Source organism: Lissotriton helveticus, chromosome 6 (assembly GCF_964261635.1).
Source record: "Lissotriton helveticus chromosome 6, aLisHel1.1, whole genome shotgun sequence".
Classification (NCBI taxonomy): Eukaryota; Metazoa; Chordata; class Amphibia; order Caudata; family Salamandridae; genus Lissotriton; species Lissotriton helveticus.
The window spans coordinates 898005954-898031183 of NC_136067.1; the positions used below are offsets into that span (position 1 = coordinate 898005954).

General features: G+C 43.8%; 1 protein-coding gene across 2 annotated transcripts in view; it reads left to right on the forward strand.

Moving 5' to 3' along the window:
* The window catches only part of LOC144763182 (amine sulfotransferase-like), a 370815-nt gene that overhangs the window by 295601 nt on the left and 49984 nt on the right, over positions 1-25230 (forward strand). The window contains exon 6 of one of the 2 annotated variants that reach the window (XM_078648528.1): positions 17776-17959. In XM_078648528.1, coding sequence (XP_078504654.1) covers positions 17776-17959 — 184 coding nt within the window. The remainder of the gene's footprint in view (positions 1-17775; positions 17960-25230) is intronic. The other variant, XM_078648530.1, reaches the window with a different exon arrangement.

The window sequence follows — 25230 nt, forward strand, 5'->3', positions numbered from 1 at the left end:
ACCACGCCAAGGCAGATCTGTCAATGCCTATCTCCTTTAATATGGTGAGGAGAATGGCGTGGGATATGGTGTCGAATGCTGCGGATAAGTCCAACAGCACCAACACCACTGACAGCCCTCTGTCCAGGGACAGGCGTATGGCATCCGTGACGGAGAGAAGAGCAGTCTCGGTACTATGCCTAGGCCTGAACCCGGACTGAGAATGGTCTAGACTGCCGGTCTGCTCAATGAAGCTGGAGAGATGATAATTAACGTGCTTCTCCGTCAGTTTGCCCATGAACGGCAGAAGGGAGATTGGCCTCAGATTGGTCATGTCCGACCAGGGGATGGCGGTGTTTTTCCTGATAGGCTTGAACATGGCCTCCTTCCACTCCCGGGGGACCAGTCCCTCAGAGAGGGAGCAGTTGATCACCGTCAGAATGGAGGAACTGAGGACACTCCCAATAAGGTGCATGACACGGGCTGGTACAGGATCCACTGGGCTACCTGATTTAATAGTCCCAATCAGGGAGTTGACTTGGTCCAAGGTTATCTCGGGGATGAAGGATAGCGTAGCTGGAGCAGCACAGGCTATTCCAGGCTGGAGACTGGAAGAGGAGTCATTTTCATCCGCGGATGGGCTTGATTGGGAGATGTTTCGATAAATGGCATCAATTTTATCGGAAAAAAACCCAGCAGTGTCATCGCACAGTTTTTGGGTCAGCACTTCTGGGCTGTCGCAAGCGACGGGCTTGGTGAATGTGCAGAGAACCTGGTACAGCAGTTTGGAGTCGTTGCCAGCCTCAGAGAGCTGGAAGATAATATGGGACTTACGGGCAGCTCGGATGTTTTTGTGATAGAGTCTCATTGCTGAGCTATACCTGTCTCTATCGACAGTGCTGCGCGAGATTCTCCAGGATTTCTCCAACTTCCTGCAGGCCTTTTTCTCCGCACGCAGTAAGTCCGAGTACCATGGTTCCTGCTTGCGGTCAGAACGCCGATTGCAGCGTCTTAGGGGGGCAATAAGGTTGACCGCCGTACTCAAGGCATCATTGAATTTGGACAGGGCCGAACTGGGGGAGTCTGAGGGGAGAAAATCAGGGGGTATAAAAGCCGTTCTAAAAGCATCAGCGGACATCTTGTGCCACTGCCTGCGCCATAGCGGAAGGGGGGCAGAGTGGGGGCGTTCTTCAGAGAGAGTAGGGAGGGAGAAATTGATTATAAAGTGGTCGGTCCATTCCACCTGCGTTGGGGGGTAACAGGTCAGGGAATGTGAGTTGGATAGAATTATGTCGAGGGTATGACCAGCCTGATGAGTCGGACCCTGGTTGCACTGTTTAAAGCCTAGGGCCGATAAGTCAGCCAGCAGGTTGCGTGCTTCTGCATTTTCAGATAGTTCGCTGTGAACATTGAAGTCCCCGAGGAGTACAAAATTGGTCCCTGAGCTGATATGGGGAGCTAGTGTCTCCAGAAGGATAGTCGAGGCCTCAGTATAGGGGCCCGGGGGCGGTATACCAATGCTCCCTTCCAGCAGGCTAGAGATGAGGAACCAATTTTAAAAACCAGAATCTCAATGTCGCTAGTCCAACATTGGTCAAGAACGGTGACCGTAAAAGTGTCTTTATAGATTACAGCGACCCCGCCGCCGGTTTTGACAGGGCGGTCTAGCCTAAGAATCTTATACCCCGAAGGGACCCCCAAGGTATTCAGACTTTAAATTATTCAGACACACCGTCATAATGGCAATGGATCTGCTAGAATGAAAATTAGGCGTAGGAAGAATTCAAAGACCAGCTCTTATTTCTTCATTTATTTAATTTTTATTCAAAGCAAAATTTTATTATGTCTGACAATTTATGCATTAGTAAATCTTTATTCGGTAAAACTTAAACTTTATTTCAAATGATCATTTATTTGAGCTCAAGAAAAATCGCTTTATTTTAGAAGACAGTTAAAATTTAGCAAAGAAGAGATAGTTCCAAAGACATTCTCTCCTAACATCCCTAACTAGCACCCTCATCTTATCCTTCAATCCTGCAAAGCAAACAAGTAAGGAAAAATCATTAGAAATCTTACATCCAGGAATCAGTCAGCAATCGGGCAGCATGTCCGATGGAAATGGAAAAAGCGACCCCAACTAGACAAATCCAGGGGTTTTTATACCTTAATTCCCTAACTTAATCTATCTAAAAAGTATCTAACATCTCTTATTCAAAATTTCATTGGACAATTTCGGGGTGGGTGAGCATTCTCTCACCATTACAGCATTAATTTCACAACGTGTCAGCGAAAACAGAAAGGGGCTTTGTTTTAGGACAGTCTTTGGCCTAGGCACTTCCTTGAGTGGCAACATCCATAAACTCTCCCAGGCTCTGAGCACAATATCATCCATGCTTGGCACACATCCTAGGTTCCGGGCTACAGCAGCCTTGAACCTCCTTGAGCACAGGCAGTTCACTCTGACTTGCAGGTTTTGGCACGCCTGCGCAGTTCAGCTCTTGCTCACAGTTTACCTGACCGTCCATTTTCTGACTAGGCCTCAGAGGCCACTTTTGGAACTATTGCAAAAACAAACACAGATTTATGTTAAATTGTGAATTATAACCCGTTCTGTTTACCTCCCACCTTAATAATGTTTCCCAATGAGTTGTTACCTAGCAGATAAGCCACATAAATGCGTTGTATACTTACATTTCGACCTCTCCATCACATAAATGAATACAATAGGAACATTTAAATTGCGTTTGTTTACGAATAAGCTGCACATTAGTTCATAACACGATAACAATACATATTAGCTGAGTTTTATTCGCACCATGCAAGCAAATTAGTTCTCCCCATGTCTAAAAATAAAAATAATGTGTGCACTTTACTCTATGGTTGGTTAATTTCACAAAACATGCAATTAGTACATATTATTGTTATGGGACATTAACTTCACGAGGGGTACACAAAATGTTGCGTTTGCCACCTCGCTCCATCAGACTCTGTGCAGAGTTATGAGTAAAGTCAGTTGTCTTGAGTATTTTTATAATTTATTAATAATGCTCAGATGTGTACTTTTCTAAGTATGTCCGTCTGTTGTGAATGCGATTTCAGAATATGCTTTTGTTGGTGTCTACCAAGTATAAGGATATTGGGCAAATTATGTTTTTAAAAATGTATTTTTCATGTTCTTTGTGTGGGCATCTGTAATATGTACTTTTATTTTTTATCATTTTAATATTATTTTTAGGGTTTTGTTAGGTGCATGTAGTTTTTCACCTCTCACTTTGATTTCTATGTGATTCCCCTGCAGAACCTTTGTGAGGTTATTTATGGTGTGTGGCTTACTTCAAGGCTTGACTGGAGTAGATTTGTCCACGTTTCGGCTGTAGTACTATTGGGGTAGATGTGTTTATAACTTTGGTCACTTCCAAATAACTTACGTTTTTCAGTTGGGTTTTTGTATCTGCATATTCCTCCCAGTGCCCCCTCTTTAATTTTACCTTTTCTCCTTCTATTTTGCAGTAGATATTCCCCACTTTCCAGCCACTACCCTGGCCACTTCCTTAGTCACCCCTAGAACATACAATATTATGTGCCTAGTTCAGCTCTCTTTCTCTGTGGAGAATTCCACACAGAAAGTATAAGACCAGTGTAGGCACAGATCAACCCCCATACCTGGGGGGCACAATGCAGTTTTGGCTATCTGAATCTGTACTAAACGCAGAGTTGCACTGGTCTATTAGGCAACCGAGCAGTGCCAGAACGGCTGGTCTGACTGGTCAGTGTGGAGCTTTTATTTTTGTTGTTGCTGTTTGTGGGCCTGTTTTGTGGCCCGGGTATGCTGGTTTTTATATGTGGCGGTTGCACATCGCATGAGCTGTGCTTGTCAAATCTCTTGCATTTAATATATCTTAAAAGGGAGGCTCTTATCAGTTCTTATTGCAAAATAACTGTGTTCATTCGGTTTTATGTGGACCTTTTTTTTGTTAACTTCCCCTGGCTGCACGCATTTACGATATCTCTACTGAAGCTGTTTACACTGTTTAGGCTGCATTTTCTGTCAAGATTAGATCGCTTCTCATGGAAAAGGCAGACAGCTTCTAACAGTATGCTTGATTTTTACTTAGTTGTGTAAAGCAGATGCTTTAACCTTAGAATGTTTGTGGCATTTTCCAATTCATGTCTCAGTACCTTTCTTTGCACTTTGTAGGCATTACCGGATTGATTTTTTGTAACTTTATTTGGTCAGTATGATCAAATTCTAAATGTTGTAATGAACATTGCACGTTACAAATAAAGTTAATAATCAAGAGCTATGCTCTATTTTACTACTAAATAGGCCGTCACAAGTGTGGTTTCCTTGCAGAAAACAGGGTCATCATTTGAATGGTGCAGCAGGTGCAGTAGGACAGGGCCCAATATTTGTCAGAACTCCTCCAAACACATAATATTGCTATATTTGACAACTAAGCAGGCAGTCACAATTGCAGTTACCTTGCCGTTAAAATTGTCTTCATTTGAATGGGGTAGCAGGCTCAGTGGCACCGCGGCCAATAGCTCTAGGGACCCCACTGAACCCAGAATATTACTAAAATGTAAAACTTAACAAGCAGTCACAAGTGCAGTTACCTTGCAGACAACAGGGTCATGATTTCAATGGTGCAGCAGGTGCAGTGACACCATGTTAGGAATGGGGGTCTCTAGTTGGCAAGAGTTTGCACCTTTGTCCAAGTAGAGACCCTTCCTTCTAGTCAGGATAAGGGAGTTACGCTCCTAAAATAAACCCTGCACACCCCCTTGGTAGCTTGGCACAAGCAGTCAGGCTTATCTTAGAGGCAGTGTGTAAGACATTTGCACATAACCAACAGTATTACAGTGAACGCACTACAAAAGGACACCACACCAGTTTAGAAAAATATCCAATCTTCTTATATACTCAAAACAAGACCAAAAACGATAAAGAATCCACAATACAATACTTGAAAAATAGATACTTTGCAAGATGTCTTCTAAACTGCAGAACTACCTCATAAACAAAGGGGCATACGTACAAGCCCCTATCGCCACCACAACGTCACTTTTACGGATGCTGTGGTGGGAATAGGGGCTGCACCTTATGTACAAGGCAGCGTTAAGTCACTTAACATGGCTTAACGCTGCCTTGTACATAAGGCACCTTTTCACATTATGGTTAGCGTGAAAGGGGCGAGCAGTGGGTGTTGTGGTGGGCGTTCCACTGCAACACCCATTGTATTTGACGCTGCCCCCTATGTACAAGGATGGTGTACATAGGAGGCAGCGTCAAAATTAAGACCAGGTAAAACCTGGTCTTAAGGTGGCGAAACAAGGAGAAATGCGTTATTTCTCCTTGTTTTTGCTTTTTCCATGTGTGCTGCCTTGTGCTGCTGACGATCGCAAATGAGGAAAAATGTCACCGGGAGGTTACTTTTCCTCACTCGTGGTCACCTACTTCATGATGAGGATCGCGAAAAATATTCAGTTTTCTGGGACTCCGCAAGCTACGCATAACGCAAAGTGCGGGAAACTCCACAAACTCCGTGAGCAGAGCATAGTTCACCGCCCATGCTTAGTCAGCAGCGACAGCATCAGTGAGACCAGGATGGTGAAGTGAAGCGAGGCAGTGCAGACTGCGGTGCCCCCAGGTCTCGTGCAAGCAGCGGCTCGGTGGCGGGGGCGTCAGGCATCGTCGTCGGTGACACCAGGGTTGAGATGCAGGCAGTGCAGTCTGTGGTGCCGGTAAGACACAGAGCCAACAACGAAGTTGGTTGCAGTTCCCTTCTCTGTGACATCTGAAACAGCGGTTCCAGAAACTGTACCCAGAGGTTGGTGAAGTCTTTGCAGCCCCTGAGACTTCAGAACAGGAGGCCAGCTCAATTTCAGGCCCTTAGAGATACACAGCACACGTAAAGAAAGAAAGGCAGAAGTAGAAACTACAGGCCAACCCAACAATGCCACAACACAGCAAAGAGGGCAGTACTTCTTGCAGCTCTTCTAGCTCTTCTTCTTGGCAGGTTCCTTGATTCTAGTGAGTTCTAAAGTTTAGGGGTTTGGGCCCCACTTTTTATAGCCAAGAATCCTTTGTCCTCTCAGGCAGAGAGTGTCTGTGCCCAGTCAGAACCAGTTCTGTCCTCCTGGGTGCAGCTTCCTGGCAGGAGGTGGAGACAGCTTTGTCAGGGGCAGACCAGGCCCATTCAGTTGAAAAGACATCTTCTCCCCCTACTCTAAATGCAGCCCAGGTCTATTCAGCCCTTCCCTGACAGATCTAGACTCTCTGAAGCCACTGCTACTCTCCAGTCCCTGTCATCAAAAACCCAGACAGTCAATCCACAAACCTAGTAGAGGCCTACTGCATGGCTGAGCAAGAAAATACCTACTTTCTAAAAGTGGTATTTTCAAACACAGAATGCAAAAATCACCTTCACTAAAAGATGCATCTTTAGATTCTGAGTTCATGATTACTAAACCTTATTTCCCTACCTTGGTCCCAGGGCCATTTATGTTTATAAGATGTTATAAACAAACTCTTTTTGTCCTATGGGAACAGGTGGCCTTGCCATAGTGAAAAACTAAATTGGCAGTAATTCACTATCAGGACATGCCACACACACCAGGGCATGCCATACCTTTCTCATACACTGCAGGCTGCCCGCAGGGGTACCTTGGGTCTACCTTAGGGGTGACTGACATGTATGAAAAGGGAAGGTTCGGGCCTGGCAAGTAGGTACACTTGCCAAGTCGACATGGCAGTCCCAGACTGCACCCAGGCTCTGCAATGGCAGGCCAAAGTTACATTTAGAGGCTGCTCGTGTGGGTGGCACAATCCAGTGCTGCAGCCCACTAGCAGCATTTGACTAACAGGCCCTGGCACACTCAGTGCACTTAACTAGGGACTGCCAATAAATCTAATATGCCAATCACGGAAACACAAATCCATAACACTATTTTACCACAGGAGCACTTGCACTTTAACACTGATCAGCAGTGAGAAAGTGCGCAGAGACACTAAGCCAGCAAAAACAGAGTCAAAAACCGGAGGTCAGAAGGCAAAAGGTCAGGGAAAACATGCCAAAAGATGCCAAGACTAACACATGTCCCCTCCAGCTTAAAGTAGGGAGAACTACCCAACCTCCTGGGAGTTCTCTTCACTAAGGCGGAAGAGCCTGGACAAACCATCTGCGTTGGCGTGTTCTGTGCCATAGCAGTGTTCCACCGTAAAGTCCTTTCCTGTTGGGAGATAGACCACCTCAAAAGTTTTGGAATCTCACCCTTCATTTGCATTAACCATCTGAGGGGCCTGTGGTCAATCTGAACCTGGAAGTGAGTCCCAAACAGGTAGGGTTTTAGCCTCTTCAGTGCCCAGACCACAGCAAAAGCTTCCCTTTCTATGGCACTCCACCTCTGTCCCTGGGGAGTAGTCTCCTTCTAAGGAAGACTACAGGCTAGTCTAGGCCCTCTTCGTTCAGTTGTGAGAGCACTTCTCCCACACCATGCTCTGAAGCGTCGGTCTACACAACCAATTCCTTGGAGAAGTCGGGTGCCTTGAGCACCGGCGCCGTGCACATGGCGGCCTTCATGGCATCAAAAGCTTTCTGGCTGGACTCAGTCCAGATCACCTTCTTGGGCTGCTTCCTGGAAATCAGTTCTGTTAAGGGGCAACACTGGTGCCATAGCCCTTAACACGCCTCCTGTAGTAACCAGTGAGACCTAAAAAGGCTCTCACTTCTGTCTGAATTTTGGGGGCCAGAATGGTGTCAATCTTGGGATGTAGGGGTGCCCCTGGCCGCTTCCTACCTGGTGTTCCAAGTACACCACAGAAATCTGCCCGATCTGGCACTTACTGGCCTAGATCGTGAGGCCAGCCCACTACAGAGCACTCAACACTTTCCTGAGGTGCAGCAAATGCTCTTCCCAGCTGGAACTAAACATTGCAATGTCATCCAGGTATGCAGCACTGAAATACTCCAGTCCAGCCAACACCTGGTTGACCAGCCTCTGAAAGGTGGCAGGGGTATTCTTCTACCCAAAGGGCATCACCCGGAACTGGTAATGTCCTTCTGGGGTTGAGAATGCTGACCTCTCCTTGGCCGTATCGGTTAAGGCAATCTGCCAGTACCCAAACATTAAATCAAACGTGCTGAGGAACTTGGCAGCTCCCAACCAATCAATGAGCTCATCAGCTCTGGGGGTGGGGTGTGCGTCCGACCTGGTGATGGCACTGAGCCTATGGTAGTCTACACAAAGCTGCTGTTCCGGATTGGCACCGGGTGCAGCAGCCTTTGGGACCAAAACAACAGGGCTGGCCCAAGGGCTGTTGGAGGACTCGATCACCCCTAACGCCAACATCTTAGAGACCTCCTCTTTAAACTCAAACAGTCTGCCAGTCACCTCTGTGACCTCTGTTGTTGCATAGCGTTGCGTGATCCGTGTCCCGTGGTCCCAGCACCAGGCCACCCCTGAGTACAGACGCGAGGACGAGAGAACGCGGAACTCAGGAAGACGCTGAAAATGACGCCGAGCCCGGGTTGCAAAGGACGGTTGGGTGCTTGTTTTACCTGGTAATTCATGGCCCCCTGTGAGGCCGGAAGGGCGCGGAAGGGAGCAGAGCACTCGGACGATGAGGAGGACGTTTATCCTCCCTTAAATGGGCAGTGAAGAGGACGGAAACGCCCATGCTTGCCATGCATGCCCCCAAGGGGTTTAATGTATAATGTAAGGAATCCTTTGCCTATAGCCATTAAAGATCTTGTTAATTAACACTGCAAGGGCAAGTGTAGAGAAACTGAGTTTGGCAGGCCGGAGAAACCAGCTATCAAGAAGGGTCCTGCACGTGTAGGAAAGGAAGGGCATGGGCACAAGTCTTCACTTAAAGCACAACAGAGGTAATGGGAATTCTTTCTCTTTTTTCTTTTCCTTTCTTTCTTTGTATAAATTGGAAGCCACCCCTCTTTTAAGGACTGTGTTTGGAAACAGGGGGGCAGTGGCAGGAGCGGCACTGTAACGGGGGCCCCTGGGAAGTTGCTACATTTTTTGAAAAGGAAAGTATGGCCCCCAGGAAGAATAAAAGCACTCTTGGTCATATCCAAAAGAACCTTCTATAGATCAAAGAGCCTCAGGTGAAAGTCTAGTGTGCCCAGGGCCAAAACCAAAGCGAGGTCAGAAGAAAAAGGAGAAAATATCTAAGGAGACAACGCAAGTGGGACGAAAGGAGGTACAGCCTCAAAGTCCTTGAAAGACTTTGTGGGGAAGCATTTTAAGAAGGTCTTTTCGCCAGCAAAGTCTCCAGTTGCTGACAAAGAAGTAGTAGGGGACGAATCTTGGAAAGGGGATTCCTCCTTAATTCTCGACGAGCATATAATGGATTCAGCAAATCTGGTTAATCAATCCTTACAGTCTTTACTGGGTAATAAGGGACTAACAATGTCTCCTCGATTATCGTCATCTCCGAGCTTGTCATTACAGGGTGCAACCCAGAACACCCTGGAAACAAACAGTGGGGACTTAAGGCAAGACGAGGAAAATGTTTCAGTTTTGGATCTGAGCCCAAAGGGAATCGAAAGACATGAACTGTATGGTGTCCAGAACCAAGTGGTGACAGGCAATACCAGCTGTAATCAATCTTAGATTCCTCAGCAACACCTGCCTCATCAATGTTGGAACTGATGATAATGTTACAAAAATCGCCCCAGGGGCTTTTAGAAGTTACAATGTTAAACCATGATATCCTAAAAACACTAAAAAAAATGCACCTTTCTAAGATTGAAGGGGAGCTACATGGTATCGGGGGACAAATGCCATCGATGTTAAGACCGGTCCATGACCCCCAGCCCCTAGCTCCGGTTGCGATGGAGGTGGAGGGTGAGAATGTAGAACCCCCGAATGCCAACCACAAGGTTTATATCTTGAGGTGGCCGATGTTGGTAAAAAGAAGGGGTGACCATTTCAGATATATCTTATTTAAACGGGGAGACCTGTAGGAAGAGGTGATCAAAGAAAGGGTAATGGTAGGCTAGTGAATAGAAGTAGGAGGATGGCGGAAATCACTTAGGGCTCCCATAGTGGTAAGAATGGAGGACAATGGGAATAGGTGGCTATATTTTGAACAGGTGCAAATGGGAAGGCATAGGAAAAAAATGAAGAGGTTGTATCTAAATAGGTCCCTTCTCCTCAACTCATTTGCTCACTGTTCAAATCTGAAAGGTATTGGGTCAAAAGATCTTCGACAGATGGGTTTCAAACCTACTATTGACGGGAAGGAGATTACCATGGTACAAGTTTACTCTGACCTGGTAAAAATTGCTATGGGGAGAAAGATCTTAAAAGAAGGTTTACGGTTAGTACTCAAAGAAGAAGTAGAGTTAGAACATAAGGTCCCGCAAGAGAAAGCTTTCTTAAGGTGCCATGCAGGGTTAGGAAAGAGACAAGTGAGACTACAAGAAAAAGAAGTAGGATTAGGATTGGGAAATCTTTATATAGTAGTAAATAACTCAGCAATAGAGAAATTCTGGGGGAATTGGAGCCATAGTACAAGCCCCACAGGGGCCTCCCAGAGGTATTTAGAGGAAATTGATGAAGATGGGTACCTTAGCGATGTAGAATAAGTAATGGGGTTGCCACATGGCATGAAATTGGTCTCTTGGAATATAAATGGCCTAGGAAATCAAATAAAGCAAGAACTTATAAAAGACCTGGCAAAAAACAAGATCATCTGTATACAAGAGACTTGGCTATGTGGTAATACCCCTGTAGTTGATGGCTTCCGCCAACTCCACCGCCTGGCAATAAAATCAAGGTCTGGTCGCCCAGCAGGTGAAATTATGACTCTATTATCTACCAAATTAGTGAAGAATGTACTCCATCTTACTGTAATTTGTAAATGGTTACTTGGCTGTAGGATAGCCCTAAAGTTGTTGACAACAATTTTGAAAACATGTTGATTTTAAATGTATATATGCAATAGGGTACCCAGGAGGAATATGGTGTGGAAATGGGACATTTTAAGAATGATTGTACGGGACGGATATAATTTTGTTGGTGGGAGATTTTAATTACAAATTGAACCCAAAGAAGTTAGACACCTGATATATGGAAATTTTGGAGTCTTACGATATAAATCAAGCACAGTTCCCTGAATGCCTCTCCTCAACCCATGATGTAAAGCTGGGAAATTACCTAGCGCCAAACAACCTTTTTTGCTTAAACAGTAGGTTAGCCCAAGACTGTCCGGCTAAGAAAACTTTTAAATCGGGGACACAAAATTGCCCTATAGATTATGTCTTTATGCCAGTATGGAATTTTGTACTAATAAAGGGCTTCAGGATTTGCAACAGAGAAAGCAGCGACCACAATATAATGGAATTAGAGCTTATGGATTTCCACCAGACTGCCTGTGATAATGAAATCGTTCAACAGATGAATTAACCCAGGCGTATAATAATAAGGTTGACCAAAGAATACATAGAAAGGCTAACCAGGTTACAACAAAACATTGTTCTAGGAAGTGTGAACGGCTTAAACTTGACTTGGTACGTAGAGAAAATAGATCAAGTGGTACAAAGCCTTCGTGTAGAACTCAGAACCGGTGCAAGGGTTACTAAGAGTAAACAAACTACACCGGCTAGACAAGGAAAGTGGATCAATACAGATTGTTTAAATAAGAAATGGGAATTAAGGAGAGAAACGTGAATTCTGCGTAATCAATTTGATCAGATCAGGGCCGACAACCTTGTTAAGCTAAAGAGAGAATACACTATGCTAATTTGTAGTACAAAAAGAGCCCATAAGGAAAGCTGTAGGGTAAAATTGTTGGTGACAATCGAATCAAAGAATTTACGTCAGTTCTGGAGGCTGATACAATCAGCATCAGAACCTTTAGTTACCTCAATAAATTGTGTGGTGGAAGAGGGTGCATGGGAGGAATATCTCTGTACTCCCAAGGGCGAGAAATTGAAGGGGATCTTTTACGGGACTGGAGTGGCCTAGTAGAAGACCTAAAACCAGACTTTTCAGTAGCAAACATGTTTACTACAATAAAGATTTTGAAGTTAACAAGAGCAGCAGATCCGGATAACTTAGCAGCCCTGATAATAAAATCAAAATTGTCCTGATGGGCAAAATTCTTCTCGCTTATGTTTTTAGTAATCTTAGAATCCGGGACGATCCCAATAAACTGGAAAGGAGCAATAATAAGGCTAATACACAAGAAAGGAGATGTCTATGCCCCAAAAAATTATAGATTAATCAACTTACTAGATATTGGTGAAAAGATCTTTGCTAAAATAATTTTAGGTAAATTAAAAGGTTGGGCAGATCAGAGAACAATAGTACCAGTTGAACAGGGGGGCTTCAAAGAAGGACACTCCACTATGGATCATTGATTTGCTCTATGGACATTGGCCCGGAAGTAAAATGGGAAGTTGTATTGTTGCTTTGTCGACTTTTGGGCAGCCTTTGATTCTGTGGACCGTAATTGCCTCTGAGAGGACTTGAAAAAGTATGGAATCCTGGAAGGAATACTAATGATCCTACGAGAGTTACATAGTGGGAATTTCGCCCAGGTAATTAGAGACACGCAAGGGTCACTGACTCGCAAAATAACTGTAGGAAACAGCCTTAGACAAGGATGCATCTTAGCCCCCTTTGCAATTTTTTTAGCAGACCTCCCTGCAGTTTTAGAAGTAGAAAGAAGTGCTAGCCCTAGAATGAGTGGAAGTAAAGTGTCCTGCCTTCTATACGTGGATGATCTTGTGATCCTTGACCAAACAGAGTTAGTACTCCAAAGGAAATGAAATGTTTTTAGGAACTCCTGTGAGGAAAGTTTTTAAAGGTAAATATGGAAAAAACAAAGGTTTTATGCTTTGGGAAAAGATGCAAACATTTGATTTGGTTTTTAGGTCAAGACAAACTGGAGATAGTTAAGGAATATAGATATTTGGGTCTCTGGTTTGACAGTACACTAAAATGGTATACTCACCTGGAGGCCCAAAAAGCGAAAGCCTTCTCTTCAGTTTGCGGGCTGAAAAAGTTAATTAAAGAATATGGTGATATGTCACATAGACCCATGTTAAAGGCATTTGAAGCAATGATCCCCCCGAAAGTAATGTATGGGGCAGAGGTTCTTTACCTAAGCGGTAAATGCAGGTGGTATCCATATTGGAAGATCTTAAAAATGCTATTGTCATTACCGAGTTCCACAATGATCCAAGCTATCAGAATGGAGTTAGGGTTAATTGCATGCAGTGTACAGATCCAAATGTCTTTATTAAAATTCTGGTAACGCCAGGACCCAGGTGGAGTGCAGAAGATCTCACAGTGGTGCAGAGTGGAGATTCAATCTAGTAGCCTACAATGGGCAAAGGATGTAAGAAGGAACCTCCAGAAAATAGCTGTGCGCCTTAAGGTGAGACTCTCGCAGCAATCCCTGATGTAGATTTCACAAAGAGTATCCTAAGGCACCAAGGGCAGATACACTCAAGGTAATTGGACCAAGAATACATGACAGTGAAAAAAATCAGCCAAGTGGTTAAGAAATTCATGGGCAAATGAAGCATGAATCCCGTACTTGGATATCCTGCCGAATCAAGGGTTAAGGCATGAAATTTTAGGTGTCCGAGTTGGCATTAATCCTTGGATGATGGAAGAAAAAATACAAGTAGCAATGATTCAGACAGATGGTATTTGTAAATGTAGGCTAGGAACAAGAAACAAAATTTTGCACATATTGCTTGATGTACCTTGGTTTTAGAAATGCGGAAACTGCTTTTGTGCCCCTTATTTTTAAAATATGAAATAAGCTCCAGTGCCCAAGCGGTTTGTTTACTTACGGGAATGCCATCTCTTGACATTGCAATCACTATGGGAAAATATTTGAAAGCCATAAATGATTATGCAAGGGAGAAATTAAGAGGGGCATTGATTTTAATTTACTTTATGGTTTTAGGTGCATTTATAAATTGGGTATATTGAATTATGATTGTATGAGGATGCCATTTTTATAAAGTGTTTTATTAGTAACCTATTTGCTATAGAACTTATATTGTCTCAATTACTTGGGTTCCTATTGTGTTTAAAGACTATGGTCTAAATAAATAACTTTTTCTCTCTCTCTCTCCTCTTTGATGCTGGCCCTGAACCAGTCATTCAACCTGTAAATCTTGTGTTTTACAGGAGGGCTGTCACCAGTGTCCACACATCATGGGTACACCAGTGAGTAACACCTGGGGTCAGAGAGAACAGTGGGGCAAACTGTCCCAACAACTGGTGACAGTCACTCTGCTGCTCTGGGGTCAGTGTAGAGGAGAGGATTACACCTTCCACTGACCCATCCTGCTTCTTGGTGGACAGGAGGTCAGGGAGAGGCTCGCTCTTTTCTTCCACCCCATCATCCGTCGCCAAGAGCATACTGACTTCATACCTATTGAAGTGGGGCTTGAGGCGGTTCACGTGGAGGATCTTTAAGGGGTTCCTTGGAGTCTAAAAATTCACCAGGTAGGTGGCAATACTTTTGCGCTCCACCACCTTAAAAGGCCCAGTCCACTTGTCCTGCAAGGCACAAGGTTCCACTGGGGCCATGATCCGCACTTTTTGCCCAGGTTGAAATTTGACCAGAGTAGCCTTCTTGTCATACCACTTCTTCTCTTCTTCCTGGCTTGCTTCCAGGTTCACCTGAGCGAGTTTCCTGAAGCGGGCAGTTTGGTTTCTTAAGGCCAGCATGTAACTAAACACATCCAGGGAAGTTTTCCTGGGAGCTGCCTCCCAACCTTCCTTTACCAAACTCAGAGGCCTCCTCACAGGGTGGCCATACAGAAGCTCAAAGGGACTGAACCCAAGAGACTTCTGAGGCACCTCCCTGTATGCAAAGAGAAGGCATGGCAAGAGGACGTCCCGCTTACACCTCATGGGTTCTGTTAGACCTTAAATAATGCCTTTCAAAGTCTGATTGAATCTCTCTACCAGACCGTTACCTTGTGGGTGGTAAGGAGTGGTGAACTTGTAAGGTTACACCACATTCCTTCCACAGGGATGTCAGATACTTGGATATGAAATTGGCTCCACGGTCAGAAACCACCTCTCTGGGGAAAGCCATGGGGGAAAAGATCCCCATTAACACCCGGTTTACCACTGGCGCCGTTGTTGTCCTGAGAGGGATTGCCTCCGGGTACCAGGAGGCATGGTCCACCAAGATCAGGATGTACCTGTTGCCCATGGCTGTCTTGGGGATCCAGTGGCCCAACAATGTCCATCAATACCCTTTAAAAGGGTGTTCCAACAACTGGAAAAGGTTGGAGAGGAGCTTTGACCTTCCTCCCACTCTTACCACTTGCCTGGCAAGTTTGGCAAAACCTACAATGTCCATATGACTGCCTTCACATTTGGGGCCCGAGAAGTGTGTGAAAAGCTTGACAAAGGTCTTGTCCCACCCCAAATGTCCTGCCAAAGGCACGTTGTGAGCCAGACCCAGTAGGAAGGCTCTGAAGTGCTGGGGTACCACCAGCACACAGGCTTCCCTTCTGTCCTCCTGCAAAAATCCCCTTCACTTAAAGATGCATCTTTAGATTCTGAGATCAGGCATACTAAACTTTATTTCCCTACCTTGGTCCCAGGGCCAGTTATGTTTATAAGATGTCATAAACAAACTCCCCATTCTGTCCTAAGGCAACAGGTTGCCTTGCCATAGTGAAAATCGAAATCGGCAGTAATTCACTACCAGGACATGCCACACACCCCAGGGCATGTCCTACTTTCACATATACTACACCCTGCCCGCAGGGGTACCTTGGGCCTACCTTAGGGGTGACGGATATCTACCAAACATTGTCAGAACTCCTTTAACACATAATATTGCTATATTTGACAAATAAACAGGCAGTCACAATTGCAGTTACCTTGTAGTTGCCTTCTGCATTTGAATAATGCTCTCGGGCCAAAAGCTCTAGGGACCCACTAAACCCAGAATATTGATAAATGTTACTACTGAACAGTCACACATGCATTTATCTAGAAGGCAATACAGTCATGATTTGAAAGTTGCAGTGGGTGCAGTAGCACGAGGACCAAAAGCGCTAGGCATCTCACCAAACACCTAATATTGCTGTATTTTACTATTAAACAGGTAGTCACGGGTGCAGTTACCTTGCAGACAAGGTCATGATTTGAATGGTGCAACAAGTGCAGTGGTACCGGGCCCAACAGTTGTCACAACTCCTCTAAACACCTAAGATTGCTATATAGTACTACTATACAGGCAAACACAATTGCAATTAACAGCTCTAGGGACTCCACTAAACCCAGAATATTGATAAATGTTACTACTGAACAGACAGTCATGTATGCATTTATCTAGCGGGCAATACAGTCATGATTTGAAAGTTGCAGTGGGTGCAATAGCACTAGGACTAAAAGCTCCAGGCATCCCACTAAACACCTAATATTGCCATATTTTACTACTAAACAGGTAGTCACGGGTGCAGTTACCTTGCAGAAAAGGTCATGATTTGAATGGTGCAACAAGTGCAGTGGCACCGGGCCCAAAAGTTGTCACAACTCCTCTAAACACCTAATATTGCTATATAGTACTACTATACAGGCAGACACAATTGCAGTTATCTTGCTGTTAAAAGGGGCTTGATTTGAATGGTGCTGCAGGTGCACTGGCACCAGGGCCAAAAGCTCTAGGGACCCAACTAAAAGCGGAATATGGCTAAATTTCACTACTGAACAGGAAGTCACAATTGCAGTTATCTAGCAGGCACTACAGCCATGATATCAATGGTGCTGCAGGCACTAGGGTCATGATTGCAATAGCGCATTGACACCAGGGGCCAAAGCTCTAGGAACTCCTTTAGACACCAAATATTGCAATATTGTACTACTAAACAAGCAGTCACAAGTCCAGTTACCTTACAGCCAACGGGGCCATGATTTGAATGGTGCAGCAGGTAGAGCTGCACCGGGGCCAAAAGTTGTCAGAAAACACATAATATTGCTATTATATCAACTAATTCTATTATTTTCCTCTTTCATTTATTTTTCAAAATGTTGCTATTACTTACTCGCACCATACCACCAGTAATAGCACAATATATTGCCTTTTTGTATATAAACAAGTCCGAACACTTCCACAAACTTTCTGTACCATATATTGTACAACTACTCAGCAAGCTACAACTTACAACTACAACCTGCTTATTATTAATCACCTAGGCCGAAAGCTAGTGCATTTACCATTGTTTGTTACAGTTGGTATCCCTGATATTACCACAAACATTGCCTACTGCAAGCACAAATGCATGCAGTCTCCCATACCTTGCAAAACAGCATGTCTTTACAAGTTTAAAACTGCTCAGATTTTTCAGATGTGGGCCACTTCTTTAGGTATGTGATTCGCTATTGGGGGCACTTTTATTTTGGTGTCCAGGTCTATTTTCTGTCCCAGTCCGACCCAGGCTGCAGGAGGACTACGCTACGTGCTCGAATTATCCGCTCCATAATGTTTTCTACGTTTCAAAAGTATGCCTGGGTTACTAGCAAAGTTTACACTTTGTGGGATACAGATTGCGGTTTCTGAATACAACACTGGTTTTTGTAGAGTACTTGTGATGCAAGTTAAAGACCTACCACATAAGTCTGATTTTGCATGTGTGTTTTGTGGAAGCAGTTAATTAGCAGTCTTCCAAAAGTAATACAGAAAAGTGATAGATGTTTTAGGGGCCATTTTTAAATGACAGAACCTCAGTACTACTGTTCCACCAATACAAAACCACTACTGATAACAGTAATTTATCATTTTAGGATCTGCGAGGTACTGTACTGAAGATATGTAATTTTGTGGGAAAATCGCTAGATGACAAAACAGTTGACACAATTGTGGAAAGAGCAACATTTAAGACCATGCAAACAGATCCGCTGGCAAATTATGAGGACCTTGGAAATGAGGTGATGCAAAACCCCAAAAAAATGACTTTCCTTCGCAAAGGTAATTCTTTGAGTATGCAACTAACATGTTTGGTGGTTCTTAATTATTCAATAGAAGATCTACCTGGCACTTCACCAGTGGACAATCCTTGAAGAGCTTTCTACAGAGCTATGTTACTTTCTAGCTAGTTTTGAGCTCAAAGGCAACTGTACATATACTCACAGGCACTCCTTTTCCATTTTAATTCCAAATAAAGTGCCAGGACTATTCTGGGGATATTGCAAAGGGTTCTAATGTGTGGCATCTGTTGGACAGTTTCCAAAAATCATTTGCTTTTTTAAACAGAATGCAGTAGAGACATAACAGAAAATATTGGATTGTTGTTCTAAGAGCATTGAAAATGGAGATCAGGAGAGAAAAAGTTATTTTTTTTATTTTCTTAAAATGATTAGGTAACCTGGATTCTGAGAAGGTGGCCACACCTCATGCCTGTAAGAATTGGATCAGGAGAGATCTACTGGAATAATGAAAATTACAGAAGGTCATAGGAGCCATGAATTCAGTTAATAAACGGTTGATTCCAAGCGTTAGAAAACATACGGCCACAACAATAGCTTTGTAGGAATAAGATCAGATTTAGGTCTATGAAAGCACGGCTTGTCTTTTACTACCATTATTTACAAGAAATCAAAATGTAATGACCAAACCGTTAATAATATATATATTTATTTCATCCACAAGCAACCATGACTTCAGTTTGCATCAATGGCTATATATGTAATCATTGCTTATTTAGTAAAGAGAAACTTTGCACACATTGAAAGTGGGACACATTAGAAGAAATGAAAGCCTTTCTCTGTGTTACACCTGGCTCAAAGAAGCGGAGGCGTTTGGTACAACCACCTGTCTACCATTCTTGGTAGGTAGAGATTTGCATCAAAACTCATGGGTTTTTGCATGATAATGCCTGTGCACCACCCCTGGAATACCACTCGAACCAAAGTAACTCAAGGCCCCACATTGGGCAACTTTGCATTCTTTTGAGTTACAATGTAACAGAAATCGCAATTTGATTTGGATTGTAAATCCCACCACAACACTTTACTTCATGTTTGAGTTAAAAAGGTATTGCAACCCATATGCAAAATATTTGTACATCTGGGCCCAGATATCCAAGTATAAATTTGGTCACGTTGTATTTCCAATGGTAATTGAACTCAACAAACGTACAATTTCTTTTTGTCAGCACTATGCTCTGAGCAAGCCGTAAGTTGCATTTTCCTCTGGTACATTAAATCTGGTATGCTTTTGCATGTTTTCATGTTGATCAATAAACTAGTGCTGTTTGTTCAAGTTTCACAAATCTCTTGCATGCACATCTCATCTACTACAGCCCTGTGCCCCATGAAAATCAACAAATATATTTCTAATCATTAAATACCAGGAGAGGACCAGGATGGGGTCCTTCACATTGGGTCCCTCAGCTTTATTTAACCATAATGCTTTAGTGCACACACTTTGTGCTGAAAAAATGCAATTTTCTCAGGTTTGTTTCCAAACTTCTTAACAACTTAACATCAACTAGCAAGTGAAATACTTTCTTACTTCCCTCTATGCACTCAGACAACAGTGTGCATTTATGCAACAACTGGTTTGCTCTTCCCCATTTGTACAGATGCACCTTCGTGCTGTATTTTATACACCTACTCATTTTTCCAGCGGGTGCACTTTTTATGAGTCTTTAAACAGAGAATATGGTCAAACAACTCTAGCACATTTTGCACGTGCCAGCTGCTGCGATCAGGGCAGATGTGCATGTTACACATGTTACACATGCACAGATTATGTTTTGTATCCTTTTTGTGCATGTTTTGCGAATTTACTAACTCAAAAAATGTCAAACGCTATGAATTTGTTTCCACATTTTCAGATAGAAACAACTTCAACTAGATAAAACTGATGAAAATGTAATCCGCAAACCTGGCAATTAGGCAGTTTTTTTCAAGTAGGCGCACAAAACATTTCATGATAAGGCTGAGTGTATCAAATGTGAATATGTATCCAAGTGTCACATAGTTTCATTCTTTATTTAAAATGTTTCATTTTAAGACTTGCCATTTTTTGCAAATCTGAAAATGTGTTAAACAAATTTAACAATTTGTTTTATTTGTCCCAAACGTTTTATGGATTTTAAATGTTAACTTCTAATACATAAAACCGTGACACACAAAACGCAAGAAATTCCCACTTTTGGGAAGAAACACAAAGGGCAAGGGACTACCAAAAGTTAAAGGGCAAATAACATCTTCTAACTAACGATCAAGCTAACAAAGCTGGCATACCTTCTACCTACGGCTGTAACATACCTACAAGTCCCAAGGGACGTCAGACAATATTTCTGGAAAGGCTCAGCCTTAGATAACTGATTGCGCTCAGCATTATCTCATATTAGGAAGAGCTGGTTGCAATTGGCACCACTGTACTTATCCCACAGTGTACCCCACTAGATTAATCTATAATTTTTCTATTAACTTTGCTCTTTCCATGCCTCTCAGTGGCTCTCTTGAATATCATGTCGACCTGGAAGTGCATAAAAATGTACCCTGCCCTTCCCAGAAACCCAGACTATGGCGATTGATACAGCGTAATTTTCTATGCCTTCGTGCTCTTGTGTAGTCGTCAAACAGATTGCGCCACTGGCAATTTGGACCTTTGTATATCAGCTGAAATTGTATTCTGGGAGCGTAGGCTCCACAAAAATGACAGAGAGGTGCGTTTTCAAACCATGAACGTTTATTAGCAAATTAGTCAAAATTACAGGTTTTATTCTTTTAGTAAATCATTTGTCAGTTGAGTTAATGCAGAACGCGACAGAGTTTGGTTCGGATATACGAAGTGGATTGGACCCAGTCAGCGCTTACCTTTGGACTTAGAAATATTCTTGAAGAAAAAGTGCTTGGGAGGGTAAAGTTCAGTGGGCAAGGCTGCAGGAAGTGTCAGAGGAGGGGGCGTCATTGTCAGATTGCCTTAGGTTAAAGCTGAGGTGAAGAGTTCTATGTTTGGATTTAGTAGCCGACTATCGATAATCTCTAGTGGGATGAGACAGAGAGCTATAGCTAAAGACAATTCCATGAGGTCCAATACCCCTTTGGCAAGGGACCGCTGAAAAGGATTTGCTGCTGCGGAGAACAACATAGCGGGAGAAGCTGCAAAGACAATCCGGCCTGCGATGCACCTCGGTTTGATAGGCCAGCAGGTTGGTCCCAGTGTTCTTCTGGTTATCAGAGCACTTTTTGGCCAAATCTTGTCTAAGTCCTCAGTTTTGGAACTTGGCCATCGGGGCTCCTTTAGCACCACAAGCAAGCAAGGGTCCAGGACATGTGGTACACCTCTTGGGTGTTGAGGACTTACTCAGGCTGGGTCCAGGAGAGGGTTCAAGATGGTGGAAACCTTTTATGTCCCTGTGGCTCTGATGTAGGGCTCACCAGCATGACTGGCCTCAGGTTTCAAGGCAGGCTCCAGGCAGTCCTTCCAGGTACAGTAGCATTCTGCCAGAGTGCACAGTAGGTCACAGCAGCAGACAGTCCTCTGAAAACCCTTCTACAGGTCCAGTAATGAACTGAAGAGAGAGTCTGAATGTCTTATTTTTATACCCTGATGAACCTTATTCTGGAAGGTGGGCGAATATTTTGGAAAGGTTCTTTGAAGTGTATGGATGTCATGATTCCAAGCTGGCTGCAGTGACAATACAGGATTGATAGGTCTGTGTGTGAAGGTAAAGCACATGCTAATCAGGTGTAAGTGGGACTGTACTCCGCTCAGTCCCCCATCCTGCACGCCGATGGCCCATTGAGGCACACCTGATCCCTCTATTGTGTGACTGTCTGGGATGAATTCATAAAACCTAACTGTCAGCTACACCCAGTCATGTGACCCAAGATTGGCTGCAGGTAGAAAGGACTAGGGGCAGGAAAATGCCAACTTTTAAAAAGTGAAGCAAACACAAGAGGATGATGGACGGAGCACTGAAACTTTTCAGACACTCAACCGAAGTCATATATCTGGGTTCAATCCATCATCATTCTTTAGCTCACTTCGCCACCTCAGTTCAGACTCAGCTAAATGCAAATCAGTCTTGACCCTGTGCCTCATGAGAACAGTCCAGCCTTAACTGCCAAGCAGACCATTACTTCGCAAGTTTTTACTACGATGTTTTTACATCGAAAATACCATTACTATGCAAGATTTAACTGTAAATGCTTTCTGTTTGCAAAAACATTTAAAAGTACTAAATAGGCATTTACGTCACAGTATATTACTTTTTTTTTTTTTTTGGTCCTCATCTATCAAGCCTCTGCGGGTCTTATGAAGATGCCTACGTGATCTGTGGCCCCTGCGGCTTACCGCACTCGCTTGGGTCGTCCAACCGAACCCTTTTTTTTGTGAGGGAACTTGGTGTAATCATTAGACCAATTGTATTAAATTAATCTTAAATTTTTTCCCCAACTCACAAGGGGATGCCAGATGTTTATTGGCTTATCTTCTACACCCTCATAGTCTAAACGAGCCATGGAGAATGAAGCTTTAAGCCAGTCTTCCCTTTGTGGTGGTAAGGGATCTTTCCACCTCCTGCAAACTTCCCTTCTGGCCAGCAAGATCAAATTGATTAATAGACCTCTATCCTTCTGAGAGAGGGTCTGACTGAGACAACCATCATCTCCAAAAAACACTAATGACATGTTAATCTCTATAATGGTATTAAAGATATCACGAATGTTGTCACCCACCTCAGTCCAAAATCTTACAAGTGCTGGACACTCAAAGAAGTTATGTAAGTCATTAGCAAGAGGTGTTAAGCATCTGGGGCAATTAGGGGCTGGTTCTTGGCGATTTTTGCGGGAGTATAATAAAGTCTGTTGATGACAAAGAATTTTTTTTTTTTTTAGACAAGCGGGCTTGACAAATTTATACAGGGTCTTTAAAGAGGGCTCATACAAGGACTCTATTGATGGCCCAAGAGGAGTTTCCATCCAAACTGCAGCGAAGGGGGGTGTCTCGTGGTCCTCAGATTCAACAGGTTGTTATACCATATAGAGATTTCCTTATTGATTGGAAGGATAGATTGCCACAAACCTTCAATCTCTCTATTCCCTCTGACCTCCCCCTTTTCTGCCTCGTACCATGATATTAACTGTAAATATTTGAATCTGGAGAGCCCTGGCCCGATCTTAGCCCTCAGGTACTCCCATTGATGTATCCCCCCGGAGTCTACCTGTTCTGACCAGACAGTAATGCCTGCCCGTCTAATGGGCAACGCCAAACTGTCCATTAGGCAGTCCGGTGTTCCCGGTGCATCCCAGACAGGGGCACTGTCCGAATAGTATCCAATGCCCCAACTACATCTGAGCCTATACCATAGCTCCAAGGCTGCCCGATTGAAGAATCTTGGTGAACCAAACTTATATAGTAAAGCCTCGCCATCTCCTCCTCCCTCCACTCGCGCCATTTCACCCAACAACCTGCCCCAGGCTGACTCCCCTGGGTTTCACAAGTAGCATCCGTATGCTTTTAAACTGGAATGCTGCTGCCTATAGCCTTACATCGGGGAGGGCAAGCCCGCCTTTCTTTAGTCTGCGTCTAAGTTTTTTCCACGCCAGACGAACACCTTTATTGCCCCATACAAAACTCCCAATCTTACTCTGTACCTTCATTAAGCTTTTATTCGAGAATGTTAATGGTATAGAGGAGAAAAGGTAAGACAGCTTAGGTAGAATGACCATCTTCACCAAGTTGGTTTTTCCATAGATAGTTAAGGGAAGGTTCCTCCATCTACTAAAGAGGCCATCAATTTCCTTTATGACCCTATTTAGATTAAGCTCAGGTATCTTCTCCAGTTCCTTTACTACATAAATCCCCAGATATCTCAGTTCAACACTGACTCTCCCCGGCCACTCCAGATTCAAACACATCACCTCTGTCTTGGTTTTATTGACAAGGAACCCGGATAAGGACCCAAACTCGCACATAAGCTCCTCCACCCTCGGGATCGCTGTCTCTGGGTTGCTAGTGTACAGTATTAGGTCATCGGCATAGAGAGCTATTTTGGAGCTGTATTGTTCTGATCTAAAAGGATAGATTGAATCGTCCAGTCTCAACATCTGTGCCAATGGTTCCATATATATATTAAATAAAAGAGGCGAGATCGGACACCCCTGCCTGGTTCCTCTCTGGATATTGAAGCTCGACGTAAGGAGTCCATTTAGCAGAATTCGAGCGGAGGCACCCTGGTAACAGTTCTGCAAAGTTCGTTTAAAAATTGGGCCAAACCCCATAGACCTCAGCACCTCCCAGAGGTACACCCAGCAGACTCTATCAAAAGCCTTGGCCGCGTCTAAAGCGACAACGGCCAAGGGTTCTGTCCTCTGAATGGCCAGATCAATATTACCAATCAAGAGCTGCGACTGTTCCTGAATGTATCTCCCTATGACGAACCCTTTCTGATCTGGATGTATTAGCCTCGGGATCAGTTTTGCCAATCTCCCTGCCAAAATGCCCATGAAGATCTTATAGTCGACATTCAGCAGGGAGATTGGATGATAGGAGTCTGCCTTTTTCGGGTCTTTGCTAGTTTTTAAAATCAGAACTATTATTGCCTCCTTCCAGGTATTAGGAACCTTCCCAGTTAGGCTGTAAACTGAGTTAAAGGTGACCCCCAGTGCGTCTATCAACTCCTCTTTAAGGAGTTTATAGATTTTGCTTGGGAGTGAATCCGAGCCTGCAGCTTTTTTCTTCTTTGATTTTTTAATCTGATCTGCTATCTCCTCTAACCTGAAGGGAGCCTCTAATTTGTTCTTACTTTCCTGTGAGAGCACGGGGAGATGTTTATTCCTAAGAAATAACTGGATAGAGCTCGGTAAAGGAGCCAGATCCTCTCTATAAAGTTCCGAGAAAATATAAAGGAGACAGGACTGCATGTCCTCGCTCTTACTAGAGATTTCCCCGCTAGCGTTGAAGATAAGTTCTTTTATATCACTCCTAGCGCGATCGGTTATTGCTTTCCATGCCAAAAGGGCGCCAGCCTTCTCCCCGTACTCATAGTTCTGCATCATTCTGGAGTTACACTGCGCCCTACACTTGGCTTCTAACTTCCCTCTGTATTCTGATCTTACCTCCTCTAAATTCTTCAAGATCTGAGTGAGTTGCTCCGAGTCCCTATTGCTAATGCCCTCTCATTCTTTCTCCAGGCTGCTTATCCTCCGTTCAATCCCCTTTAGTGTCTCAGCTTCGATCTTATTCTTGTAGCAGATTATTCCATGGAGTTTCCCCCTTAG